At 37.2% G+C, this 13,712-nt stretch overlaps 1 protein-coding gene across 4 annotated transcripts in view; it reads left to right on the top strand.

The window, feature by feature from the left end:
* Positions 1 to 13,712, top strand: part of Nf1 (neurofibromin 1) — a 256,323-nt gene that overhangs the window by 92,409 nt on the left and 150,202 nt on the right. For all 4 annotated transcript variants that reach the window (XM_052196154.1, XM_052196153.1, XM_052196155.1 and 1 more), the window contains exons 15-25: positions 1,438 to 1,517; positions 3,114 to 3,237; positions 5,286 to 5,447; positions 7,282 to 7,531; positions 8,078 to 8,151; positions 8,347 to 8,430; positions 10,242 to 10,682; positions 11,081 to 11,220; positions 11,491 to 11,613; positions 12,163 to 12,246; positions 13,240 to 13,356. In XM_052196154.1, the coding sequence (XP_052052114.1) occupies positions 1,438 to 1,517; positions 3,114 to 3,237; positions 5,286 to 5,447; positions 7,282 to 7,531; positions 8,078 to 8,151; positions 8,347 to 8,430; positions 10,242 to 10,682; positions 11,081 to 11,220; positions 11,491 to 11,613; positions 12,163 to 12,246; positions 13,240 to 13,356 (1,679 nt within the window). The remainder of the gene's footprint in view (positions 1 to 1,437; positions 1,518 to 3,113; positions 3,238 to 5,285; positions 5,448 to 7,281; positions 7,532 to 8,077; positions 8,152 to 8,346; positions 8,431 to 10,241; positions 10,683 to 11,080; positions 11,221 to 11,490; positions 11,614 to 12,162; positions 12,247 to 13,239; positions 13,357 to 13,712) is intronic.

The following is a 13,712-nucleotide window of genomic DNA, read 5'->3' as shown; positions in this document are numbered from 1 at the left end:
TCAGATAAAATTAAAAAAATTATTAAGCAATGTATCACCTAAAAATCCTGAAAATATCCCAGTCTTACCAAATGCCAAACCATTTGTAAATGACGGGCATAAAGCTGGGATCTGGGACTCAGCTCTTGTCCGCACTGTACCAGAATACTGCCTTCTTTTCTTGCTTTGTATGCATAACTTGAAATTCTTCAAAAACAGAGATGTGCTTTGGCAGTTTAACATCCTCCAAAGGCAAACCTCAGTATGCCCTAGGATCTTTTCTTTTCACATCAAACACTTTCCTAAGTTCCTAGGTAGGGCTAGAACCCCTGAAGCAGCAGAGCCCGTAAAGACTGTGCTTCCCCAGTGTTTTCTCTGTCTTGTTACATGTGTTTGTCCGCAAAGTTTAAATGGAATAAGAGAAAGTAAGTGCTTTAAATTCCCAACCAAATTGGTATCACTGTATAAAACACAATAGAAAACCCTAAAGTACCAGGAAATTGTATCAAGTGTTTGTACAGTAATGGCAAAACTAAAATACAATTTGTGCTGTTTTTTTCTTTTAAATGCTAATTATTAAGTTACTTATTTGTTTCCAGTAACATTTTATTGATGTTTTATTTATTTATTTATTTATTTTTGGATTTGGTGTTTTTCGAGACAGGGTTTCTCTGTGTAGCCCTGGCTGTCCTGGAACTCACTCTGTGGACCAGGCTGGCCTTGAACTCAGAAATCCGCCTGCCTCTGCCTCCCAGAGTGCTGGGATTACAGGCGTGCGCCACCACTGCCCGGCTTTATTGATGTTTTAATAACAGGCTTAAAGATGCCAAATGTACTGTTACCACGGACTGCATGTACACAGCACAGTAGAATATGCTAGGGAATGGGGAACTTTGTGGAATTGCAGTCTAGGTTGAGCAGGCTTGAAGAATGGGTCTTGCTTTAATAATCTTTGATAGAAAACTATTTATAAAATAGCATATTTATATTGAAGTTACTTTTTTAAAAAATGAGTCACTTAATTCTTGCTAGTCTTCATAAAATACTTTAAACTGTTAATAAATATAAAGTTTGCTTTGTTTTGCCCCTTTGTCAATTTTAGAAAAATAACTTTTCTGTCTAAAAAGTTTATGTAACAAGTAGGTTAATTTCTACTGTTTCACTGTGTGGGTTAATATTGATGTGTGTGTTAAAGGGGAGAGCATCTTGTTCTAGAGTTATTAATTATTGACATCTTGTTGTTTATTTCACAACTTCATGGGTATGGCACTTAGAGTAATGATGGTAAGGGCAGAGGGAATTAGTTCTGGGTTGGCAGTTCTGACTGGCTCTCAAAAACATAATTTTCACTGTTCTTAAGACACAGACACAGCTGAGTTTGTTAGCATTTGTGAAACAAGTACTCCAGGGTTATTTTTTCTAAAGAATTTTCAGCACCCTCTCTTTTTTAAATTTCAGGCCTTGCTGGTTCTCCATCAGTTAGATAGCATCGATTTATGGAATCCTGATGCTCCTGCAGAAACATTTTGGGAAATTAGGTATATGTACTTTCAAATTTTAATTTGGTTTAAAAATTTAATTTTGTTGTCTTTAAATATTAGCTTTATAATATTTAGTTCATTGTCCTATTTATTGTTATAACTAGATATTTTATGATTTTTGTATTTAATTCAAATTGAAAATATTAGAATATTTAACTGTCAGAGAAATGTTACATATATTTTTAAAAGTTTTAAAATAGTGTTAATTTTTATCACCTGGCTACAAGTTCTTCTTCTTCATGTATTATCCCCTGTGGTGTAGTTCTAAGCAGTTAAAACTGTGTTTGTTGTTTTGAGACAGGGTCTAACTATGTAGCCTTGGCTAGCCTGGAACTTACTATGTAGACCAGACTGCCTTTAAAGTCATAAAAATCTACCTGCCTCTGCCTGTGGAGTGCTGTGTCTAAAGGTGTGTCCTGTCATGCCTGGCTATAATTGTGTTTTTAATAGATTATTTTCAGTTATAAGACTAAAAGTATTGACATTTTGTAACTTTGTTTTTAATTTTTAAATTAGGCACATAGCTGAGTAGTACAGTAGATGATACCCACTGAAAAGTGGGGGGACTATGATCTTTGTCAGGCTTCTGTGTATACTAGTGCTTTTGGTGAATTAGTTTAAAACAGGCATATATGTATAAATAAGAAAATATGTATAGGATTCCTCTGTATATTTCTGAAGCTGAATAGATGGCTTTCTTTTAATGAACATGAGGGCACCACATTAGGAAGATGTAAATCTATAAACCTAGGGCTCTGCTAGTGTGTCATCGTAGGCATGGGTGTGTTAGGTCACATGGAGATCGAGTTAAAACCTAAAATAATAATGACATAGTCATTGGAGACATATGTAATTAACTTTTAACATATCATAAAAGAAAACTTTTAAATGCATTTATTTAACTTGATATATATGTATATATCATATATGTGTATATATATAATAACATATAATCAATTTGAATTGTCAGTGAGATAGTTTATATTTTTCTTTTCATAAAGTCTTCAAAATTTATAATATGTCTTACTACACTACAAATGAAAAGCACATTTCATTATGGACAAGCTTCATTTAAAGTGCTCAGGTGCTCACACGCGGTGGCAGCTAAGCAGCACCGTTGTATAGTACTGTAGAGTATAGGGAACAAGGTAGCGGTCTTGTTCTTTAAAGGATGGGAATGGGCCAGGCTTCTTGGCTCACCCATTCTTCTGTGACTCTGCACTTTTATATTTGGAGCAGAAAGCAGTTACAGACTGGAAATAAGGTGTGGCTGTGGTCCATTGAAACTTCCTTCATAGATGTTAGGGGCATGGCTTCGTCCTGCAAGCAGCAGTTTTTAGGCCCTTGCTCCAGACTACCCTTTCTCTGCAGTCTTTGCTGTATATGTGAATTTATAATTTCTTTTTAATCCCACTGCAAGGATAGAATTATTTTGCATTTGTTGTTATTAACATTTGGATAAAACCTGTGAACAAATACAACTAAGCCTCTAAATGTACGTCTACTATGAAATAATGTCATTTTATATATGATTGTATATATATGTATTAGGTTCTTGATGACTCTGTAACAATGAACTTTATGCTACTGCAGTTCACAAATGCTTTTTTACATCTGCAAGAAATTAACTACCCATCAAATGCTTAGTAGCACAGAAATTCTCAAGTGGTTACGGGAAATTCTGATCTGCAGAAATAAATTTCTTCTTAAAAATAAGGTAAGCACAGTGACATTCTTAAATTAGAAATATCTGGATAGTAAGGAGATGTGTTAGTTTTCATTTTACTGCTATGATAAACACCAGGGCCCAACTTGGGTTGGGTGTATTTGGCTTACATGGCAATCCATCATTGGGGGAAGCCAAGACAGAACTACAGCAGAGGCCATGGAGGAACACTGCTTAGTGGTTTGCTCTCTGTGGCTTGCTCATTATTCAACCCAGGACCACTGGGTGACAACTGCCAACAGTGGACTGAGCCCTCCCACATCAATCATTAATCAAGAAAATATCCCACAGACTTGTCAATCGGCCAACCAGAAGGAGCCATCTTTTTAATTAAGGTTCCCTTTTCAAGATTACTCTAGCTTGTTGCCAGGTGACAAAAAGCTAACCAGCACAAAACAAATTAAAAAGTTTTTATTAGCTAGATTACATCCTATTTCAACTCCTCCCTCAGTGAAGTACTTAAGAGAAATGTAAGTACAGAAGGTATTATTGGTAGCCCAACATTTTAAACATTCTTGGTTTTGAGCTGATAAATTGAAGGTTAATGCATTCTAGTTGACTTAAGTAGGATTCTGGTTCAGGTCTATGAAGAGTAGAGGCTACTGTAATCACAGATGCCTCAAAGAGTGTTTTCTCTTTACGTTTAAGTCCTTATGACTTGGCTCTCAGGAAGAAGCTAGTCTGGGAAGTAATCTTTCAAAAAGCTAAATGGCAGAGGTTTTAAATCTAGATTAAATTTGTATATCTCCTCCAAAGATTGTGTCTGTTAGCTGGGTATGGTGGCACTTGCCTATAGTTCCCGTGCTTTTGAGGCCAGCCTGAACAGCATAGTGGATTCTAGGCCAACACATTGAGATGTTGTTTCAAACAAGGCCTAAGGATGTTGCTCAATAGTATAGCACTCCATTTCTTTAGGGTTGGAGATAATTTCATCTTTTGAAAAAAGATCAGGAATCTTCTAATTGAAATAAAATTTTTTGGTCCTGACCTGTTGGAACATATTAAAATTCTGGGGTATAGGAACGAACCTTACATTTCTTTTAACATGTAATTTTTATAATCAATTTCTAGGTCTTCCTATTATGACATAGTTTGAAGAATGCTTGATTTAATTAATTTTTATCTAGGCCTAAAATTATAGCTATGAGAAACCTTACCAAGCATCTTGATACAATTTTGTTTAGAGGAATGCTGATGGAGGGGTAAGGTTATTTGTATCTGGCTTATCTTATGTTTATGTCACAGAACTAAATTTGTCCTGAAGATTTTAGACCTAAGAATTTTGTGGGCTGGCCTTTGGCATATTGTCTAACATGGTTATTGTTAGTAATCTATTAGTATATCAAAAGTACTCTGTCAAGGGCTGGAGAAACAGCTCAGCAGTTAAGAGGAGTCATCAGAACTAGGGTTCAGACCCCAGGACCCATGTAATGAGCCAGGTAGGTGTCTGTGTGATGTAATCTCAGCTCTTAGAGGGTGGAAACTTGAGGATCCCTGGAGCTTGCTGGCTTCCAACCCAACTGAGACCTCAAAGGTATAGATGGACACTGATAGAGGAGGTCACCTGACATACACTCTCATATTTACACACATACAAATTCAAACAATATTTACCCCAAAATGAAACATGGTATTACTGTTTAATCCTTCTACTAGGTACCTAGAGGGGATGTGGAATGTGGTTGGGGTAGGGTCAAATGCTGTGATCTCAGTGTACCCAGCACATACTTTATCTTAAAAGTTTTAATTATCCTGACAAAGCAAAACTAATCCATAGATACATAAAGTGTTACAATTTTCTTGTAATAGATTTTACATAATCATCTATATCGTACTTGTTTTGGAGGGTAGACAACTGAGAGGTATTTGAGAGAAAGATAGTGCACAAACCTTACTTACCATGATGGATTAATTAATGTTTCTAAAGTTAAAGCTTTTGGAGAGGAAGGTTTTCCAGGGCTATCTTAAATAGAAAGTCAGCTCACACTAAGTACTCTCTCTGTATCATTGCTTCAGGAGAATTTACTTCTTCTTTCTAGCAGGCAGATAGAAGTTCCTGTCATTCTCTCTACCTTTATGGAGTAGGATGTGAAATGCCTGCTAGTGGAAATACCACTCAGATGTCAATTGATCATGATGAGTTCCTACGTACCTGTACTCCTGGAGCATCTCTGCGGAAAGGAAAAGGGAATTCCTCCATGGTAGGGAACTTCCTCTGTAACTCTCCTGTGTCATCCATCATCTCTGCTCTATTTTGCTGAGAAGATGGTGGTAAATTTTGATTAATAATTTAGCACATTAGTTAGAGACTGCTCAGAATTTAGTTGTATTGCTGTCCACTGTGGAACCCTGAACAAATTCTTCACAACTCTGTGCCTCAGTTTCTCAGATTTCAAGTGGTAATAGCAGGACATGGTAGAATACACCTATAATCTCAGTGTCGCAGATGCTGAGGCAAGAGATCACAAGTTAGAATTTTTGTTTTGTTTTTAAAAGACAGGATATCACTGTATAGCTCTGGCTGTCCTGTAACTCACTGTGTACATAAGGTTGACCTCAAATTGAGATATCTACCTGTATAACCACGCCCAGTTTTTAAAATTTTCCTTTAAAAAATGTGCATGGGTGTTTTGCCTACCTGTATAAATCTCTGCACTCATGTATGGCTGGTGTCCATAGAGGCCAGAAGAGGGCTTCCGATCCCATGAACTGGAGCCACAGGCAGCTGTGAGCTGTCTTTTGAGTGCTGGGAAGCAATCCCAGGTTCTCCAGAAGGGCAGGCAGTGGTCTTAGTGGCCTTACCTGCTGGTTTTATCCCTCTGCCCCATAGGGGACAAGTTTGAAGGTAGGTTTATATAGTAAGACTGTCTTCCACAAAATGAATAAGCAGAAAGCAATTAATAATAATAGTTAATAAAAAATAATAAAACTGGTATAGTATTGTTGCTCCAGAGTTTTGAGGATTCGAGTAGGTAAGATGTAAATAGTGCATAATTATTTGACACTGTGGCTGGCAACTATAATCATTCGGATGTGAAAAAGTCTATTCATATGTAGAAGTTGAATTAAAGTAGGTTCAAATTGATTAAAATTAAAATATAGTATTTTGCTTAATATTTGGGTAAGTGTTGCTAAGATGTTATTTTTTCTCTTTTTGCTTTATTTTTATTTATGTATACATACATGTATATATGTATTGACACAGTCTTGCTTTGTAGCACAGGCTAGCCTTGAATTCGCTTTAATCCTCCTGCTTCAACTTTGCAGGTACTGTAATTATGGCAGCCATGCTTGGCACGGTTTCCATTGGCAGACTGGGTCCATGTATGTCAGGCTGGCTTTGATCCTCTTGCCAGTTCCACCTAAGTGCCAAGATTATAGATTTGTATTGCTATGCTCAGCAGGACATTTATTTCTATATGCAAATGTCCTTAAAATATATCATAATATGAGCAGAATTATGAAATCATTATGGAAGGATCTGTCTTTCAGACATAGCCTTGTTATGCTTAAGTTTTCCCGTAGCCTATTGAGGCAGAAACCTCACTGAGCCCGGTGGCATCTGCAGCGTGTGCTTGGCTTGTGTCCTTGGCACTTGCTTTTTAAGTGTGTCTGCATTTCTTTGTGCTATGGTGTTAGTTTGTGTGCCATTGTTTCAGGCAGTGCTTCTGTGTTTGTTTCTTCCTCATAGGAAGTAGGGCTCACTGTTGCTTCCTCTTCCTTTGTCATTATGGTTGACCCACAAGTGGATCAACTTTACTGCATTGGAACTTGATGTGTCTTAATTGTATATTTGTTGCAGACTATCTGCATTTCTGGAATTTAGGATAATATCTATTCCATTTGAAATGCAGTACCATTATATGGACCATATGTTAGTTCACATGATCTGATTTAGAGTAAAGTACATCAGAAAAAGATCTTATTATTAAAAAGGTAAATTCTTATTTACTTTGTGTGCTGTGGTAGATGGTACATTGTTGAGTTTGTAAATAAAGTCACCTAAGTTGCAGATACATCCCTCCTTCCTCCCAGGATAGCACAGCAGGGTATAGTGGAACCCCACCTATATGCCGGCAAGCCCAGACCAAGCTAGAAGTGGCCTTGTACATGTTTCTGTGGAATCCTGACACTGAAGCTGTTCTGGTTGCTATGTCCTGTTTCCGCCACCTCTGTGAAGAAGCAGATATCCGATGCGGGGTGGATGAAGTGTCAGTACACAACTTCTTGCCCAACTATAACACATTCATGGAATTTGCTTCAGTCAGCAATATGATGTCAACAGGTAAATGTGCCCTTTTTTTTTCTCTTACTTTCTTTTTAATCACGTTACTTTGACATCTAATTATTTTTATAGTGGAGTATATTGAAATAACAGTTTTAAAGTTTTCAGGGCTAATTCATACTATTTACTTGAAATTCTTTTCTGAACAAGGTAGATAAAATTCAGTGACATTTGGAGTAGAATTTTTACTGAACTTTTAATTCGCAAATTTATTAATAACTGGCACTGTAAGTTGCTGTTAGTTATAGATTATAAAAAAATTACTCTGCTTGCATTGTGAATGGGGAGATTTTAAACACCTATGCATGTATTTTCATAAACATAGGTGGGGAAATTGCTGTAATATGTTCTAGACCTTTTGGAGTCGGGGATCAACAAATACTCTTGCAGAGGCTGGTGAGAGCACATGTTCACCTCGATCATCAGAATCATTTGTTCATTCCTCACTCTGCTCTGTGTGTGGGGTCCAGCTGGGGAACTTAGCAAGTTCCCAGTTGTGAAGCTGGCTCTAAGCACTAACTGGGTTTGCTTGTTGTCTTTGCTTAGGAAGAGCAGCACTTCAGAAAAGAGTGATGGCCCTGCTAAGGCGCATTGAGCACCCTACTGCAGGAAACACTGAGGTATGGCCTCAGCAGCTGCAGCTCCTCCCATCCCCATGTCACAAGCCTCCTGTTAGCTATGTGAGCAGAGCAGCTTCAGCAGCAGGCCTGAGCTATGTACATAGTACAAGCAGGATATTTCCAGACCCTGCAGTATGTGTTGACTTTGAGGGCCCCCCTGAGGTTGCTCCCTAGTAATAATTGACTTCCTTTTAGGCCTGGGAAGATACACATGCAAAGTGGGAACAGGCTACGAAACTAATCCTTAACTACCCCAAAGCCAAAATGGAAGATGGCCAGGTGAGTTTTTTTCAGTGAATTTTTGTGTATTAATAGATCTGTTGCTTCACTTAAGTAATTCTTTATGAGCTACGAAGAGTAGGACACTATATAGAGTTGTTTTAAGACTACTTGTGGTTCAACTATGTCTGTACTGCCTAATCTTGTAGATATTAGCCACATGGATCTGTTAGTATGTAACTTTTAACTTGTTTAATTAAACAAGTTAGACTTATTTTCTCAATTTTAGAGGAGCCAAGGCTCAGTATTTATTTACTCTGTTGGATAGTGGAGATGTAAAAGGTTATATCACTTCAGAAATATTAAATAGCTCTTCTAGAAACCCCTGAGCTAAGGGACCAGTTACTCTTTATTGTTCTTTGTCCCTTTGTCGATAGTCAAAGAACGTTTAGAAAAGATCTAATAGCTGCACATAGAGAAAAATAATATTTCTAACAATTCTCATGTTGCATGTTTGCTTTGAGACAAGATCTTGTTATTTATATCTGCTGGCGTAGAACTTAGTCTATAGAACATGCTGTCCTTGAGTTTGCAGCGATCCTTCTGCCTTAGCTCTCCAAATACTGGGTTGCAGATGTGCGCCTCCCTGTCAGGCCCATCATGCTGTGTCGTTGACACTCTAATTAAAGGGCTGGGCAAGCAGACGGTTGAGCCCATTTTAAGGTTAAGTGCAACTTAAACATTGGACATTTATTTTACTATTATCGTCAAGTAAATCATTTTATTCAGCAGCTATCTATTACCCCAGAAATTAATAATTAATTGGTTTGTGTATAACTAGTTTATATCACCCATACTGTTCTCATTATCAGGGCTTTGAGACAAACTATTTATTCTCCCATTGCTGTTTTTTTTTTTGTTTTGTTTTGTTTTGTTTTGTTTTGTTATGGTCACTTAGAGCAAGTAAAAGTTGTTTTGAAGAAATAATACAGCCTTAGATTATGAATGTTTTTCTTGCGAGGGTGGGAATGTGGGTATTGACTGTTTCAATCAGCATAGAATTCATATACTTATAGAGTTATCTTTCATAAGGTGGCCAACCTAGTGATTGTTTTTAGTATACCCACGGGATTCTCTGTCAATTTATACACAATCAATTTCAGCATGTTTTCATTCTCTCACATAATGCCCCCTCCCACCAAACCTGTACCAAACTAGCTATTTCTAGCTCTAACTTGCCGTTTTTCCTATCTTTCTATCTCCACCCCTCCAGCCTTGAGTAGCTGTTAATCTATGTTCTATTTCTATAAAATTACCTTCTCTTAAGCATTTTGTCCAAATGGAATCATAGATGCTATGGGCCTTTGTGACTAGCTTTTTTTCTCCTTCAATTGTTTAAGGTTCATAAATACATATCAGAGGTTTTTAAAAAGAAATTTGACACTTCAGGTTGATTTTATTAGTCCAGCTATGACAAAAATGTATTGAGTGGCTCTCTAATAATGTGTATGGTAGGGACTAGGGAGATGGCTGAGTAGTGGTTAAGAGCACTGCTTGCTCTTCCAGAGGAGCTGGGTTTGAGTTCCAGTACTCACATGTTGGCTTCGAATGGCTTGTGACACTAATTGCAGGAAATCTAACAGCCTCCTTTAGTTTTTTAGGCATGCACATGGTACACAGATATGCATGCAGGCAAAACATTTATACATATAAAACTAAAATTAAAAAATAATAATGTATATGGTAGTTTGAAGATTTTTTTAAAATATAAAATGTACTTTTCCTACTGGTAGAAATGGATAAGACTAATTTGCAAGATTTTTATTCAATCTTTGTTGAATTCATGCTTTTCACAAAAATTTTGTATTTAGGCTGCAGAAAGTCTTCATAAGACCATTGTTAAGAGACGGATGTCCCATGTCAGTGGAGGAGGATCCATAGACTTGTCTGACACAGATTCCCTGCAGGAATGGATCAACATGACTGGCTTCCTGTGTGCCCTTGGTGGGGTGTGCCTGCAACAGAGAAGCATTTCTGGCCTAGCTACGTACAGCCCACCTATGGGTCCTGTCAGTGAACGAAAAGGGTCTACGATTTCTGTAATGTCTTCTGAAGGGAATGCTGATTCACCTGTCAGCAGGTTTATGGACCGGCTTCTGTCCTTAATGGTGTGTAACCACGAGAAAGTGGGGCTTCAGATACGGACCAATGTTAAGGACCTGGTGGGTCTGGAGTTGAGTCCTGCTCTGTATCCAATGTTGTTTAACAAACTGAAGAATACCATCAGCAAGTTTTTTGACTCTCAAGGACAGGTGAAGTCTTCTCCACTTTGTTTTTTACTCTTCTTTATGACTACAATAATAGTTTGAAATAAATTGACTGTTTCTTTCAAATTATTTAAACTATGTACCAACATGATAATTCATTTACAACCTTAAAAACTTTCATAATTACAGAAAAAAATTCATATAATCTAGGGATCAACCTGCTTCTAAAGAACTCAGGCCTGTGGGTGTGCCTGGAGTTATGAATCTTGGATTTGTGCATTCATACCTATGTGTATCTGTGTTTATTTATTTGCCTGTGGTGTTCCTGTGTGTGATGGTTAATGCCAGTTGCATTGTCCTGGTGATATTCTCTGTGCATTGATGTAATATTGCTAATGGGCTTTTTTTTTATTGTTGTTTTTGTTTTTGTTTTTTGTGTATAGGTATTATTAACTGACAGCAATACTCAGTTTGTAGAGCAAACCATAGCCATAATGAAAAACCTACTGGATAATCATACTGAAGGCAGCTCTGAGCATCTGGGACAGGCAAGCATTGAGGCAATGATGCTGAATCTGGTCAGGTAAGCATTCTGCTCCTGACTCACAGCACAGACTTGTAAGAGTTTACATACTGATAATGGGTGTGATGAAATCATTTGTTGTTTTTTTACTACAGCCCACTGTGAACTATGGCAATAAGATAAACAAAAATTGTAAATTTTCCTACCTAAGCAAAATTTAAGTATTATTCATGTCTCAAGTTATATTTACTTAATTTTACTTAAAGGTTAAATTTACAATACCTTATCTTTTGTCCATATCTGATCATTTTTTATTTTATGTTTAATTAGATATGTTCGTGTTCTTGGGAATATGGTCCATGCAATACAAATAAAAACAAAATTGTGTCAGTTAGTTGAAGTCATGATGGCAAGAAGAGACGACCTCTCATTTTGTCAAGAGATGAAATTTAGGTGAGTTCTTAGAAAAGCAAAACAGAGTCTTGTAAGTATTACGTTAAGCGAAGTGTAGAAAAGTAGCGGGGCTTGGTTGAATGGGGAGGGAGGGAGGGAGGTACAAATTGGGGTGCATATTTTTTCTAGTTGACCAACTTTCTCAAAGCTCTGTGCTCATGGGCATCTGCTTTTCTGTTTTGTTTTCTGTCTTTCTTTTTGAAAACTTCTCCCCTTTCCTGGAACTAATTAATTCATGAGCACTAAAATTTGTGTTTGCACATTGCAAAGGGCCAGTGCAAAGAGGGGGTGTCTGTGTCCTTCTGACTTTATTCTATCACCCCTGAGAGTGGTGTCCACTCTAGAAGGTCACACTAGATCCATCGTCTGTTTGCCCTATTAGAACAATGTTTGGGAGTATTGGCATACACCTACAGTCCCAGCAGTCAGAAGGCTAAGGAGGCCACTCTGGGCTATACCACTATACCATAAAACTTCTGTCTAAATAATCAAACAGTAAACTGTGTGTTTAAAAACTTACTTGCTCTTTATCTTTTTGTCGTTTTGCAGGAATAAGATGGTAGAATACCTAACAGACTGGGTGATGGGAACGTCAAACCAAGCAGCAGATGATGATGTAAAATGTCTTACAAGGTAAAATAAAACAGAACAAAAATGGAGAGGCGGGGGAGGGAGGGAAGAAGAAAGGGACGGGGGAAGGAGGGAGTTTTAAGTTCTATCATGTTTTACTTTACTTATGAAAACCTACAGAGATAGCTGTTAGGTATACTAAGTTGTTTTGTAGGTGGTAAGCTTTTGCATTTCAAATTTTTATTTTAATGGAAGGACTTTCAGTTGAAACATGAGGTAGCTTAGGAAAGTGGTATTAGCTTAGGAAATATGGTTAATTGTTATTGAGAAAAAAGATGCATAAAGCATTAGGTTGTATTACTTTAGCTAAAACATTGATTGAGGAACATAATTATGGTGAGTCTTTGTAAGGCATAATTGCTTAGGTGCTTTAATGACAGATAATTGATACATATCAGAAATAGTAACTGTGATTGAATGATAACTTCATCCATTTTTCTCCCAGGTATAACTTGATAATATATACTGTTTATTGATTGGTTGATTGAGTTTCTTACTTCTATCATCATCATTATCATCATCATCATCAATTTATCCATTTGGCCACTTAATTACTCATTTATTTATTGATTGATTGATGGTTTTTCAAGACAAGAGTTTCTCTGTGTAGCCTTGGCTCTTTTGGAACTCACTCTATAGACAAGGCTGGCTTCAGACTCAATGACCCACCAGGCTCTCTGCCTCCGGAGTGCTGGGATTAAAGGCGTGCACTACCATTGCTTGTCGAGTTTTTTCATTTTTGTGTTGTTGGAGCTTGAACCCAAGACTTGTAGATGCTGAATTGGACTACATTCTCAGCCCCATAATTTTGATTTAACATAGATATTATGCTAATGATTACTTATTTGTAAGTTTCCCCTCCATTTTGAAGTCTGTATGTGTGTTCTGAGTTTGGTATATTTTCTGATATTTAGGTTGCGTTTATAGTTAATGAAGTAGAGAGCTCCTTAAGTTCATGTCTAAAAGGCTCATAGTTTCTACATTACTTCTCTTTAGAGATTTGGACCAAGCAAGCATGGAAGCAGTAGTTTCACTCCTCGCTGGTCTTCCACTGCAGCCCGAAGAAGGAGACGGGGTGGAGCTGATGGAGGCCAAATCACAGTTATTCCTTAAGTAAATGTCAGCCACCGAAAACAAAAGCAAAATGCAAATGCAGCTCCCTCCCACAAGTTTAAATATAGTTAATTACTATATTTAAAAGTAGACCTAATTGCTTCTAATTGAGGCCATTGACTGTTCTCATGAAAATAACATGCCTACTTGTGAAAAGATGGAACCAAGATAGAAAAATAATTTGCAGTGGGATAATTGAAATTTCCTTGTAACGAATCCTTTCCTTGTAAGATTGCTTTGTTAAGTCATTTAAAATGACAATGTCTAAAATGAGTTTTGTAGCTAAATCTTAAAACTGACTTTTGCCAGCAAACATGGCACATCTTCTGTGCTTATTGTCATGAAGTGACTACTGT

The sequence above is a fragment of the Apodemus sylvaticus genome, chromosome 10 (assembly GCF_947179515.1).
Source record: "Apodemus sylvaticus chromosome 10, mApoSyl1.1, whole genome shotgun sequence".
Taxonomy (NCBI): domain Eukaryota; kingdom Metazoa; phylum Chordata; class Mammalia; order Rodentia; family Muridae; genus Apodemus; species Apodemus sylvaticus.
This window is presented reverse-complemented; position numbering and strand designations above follow the sequence as displayed.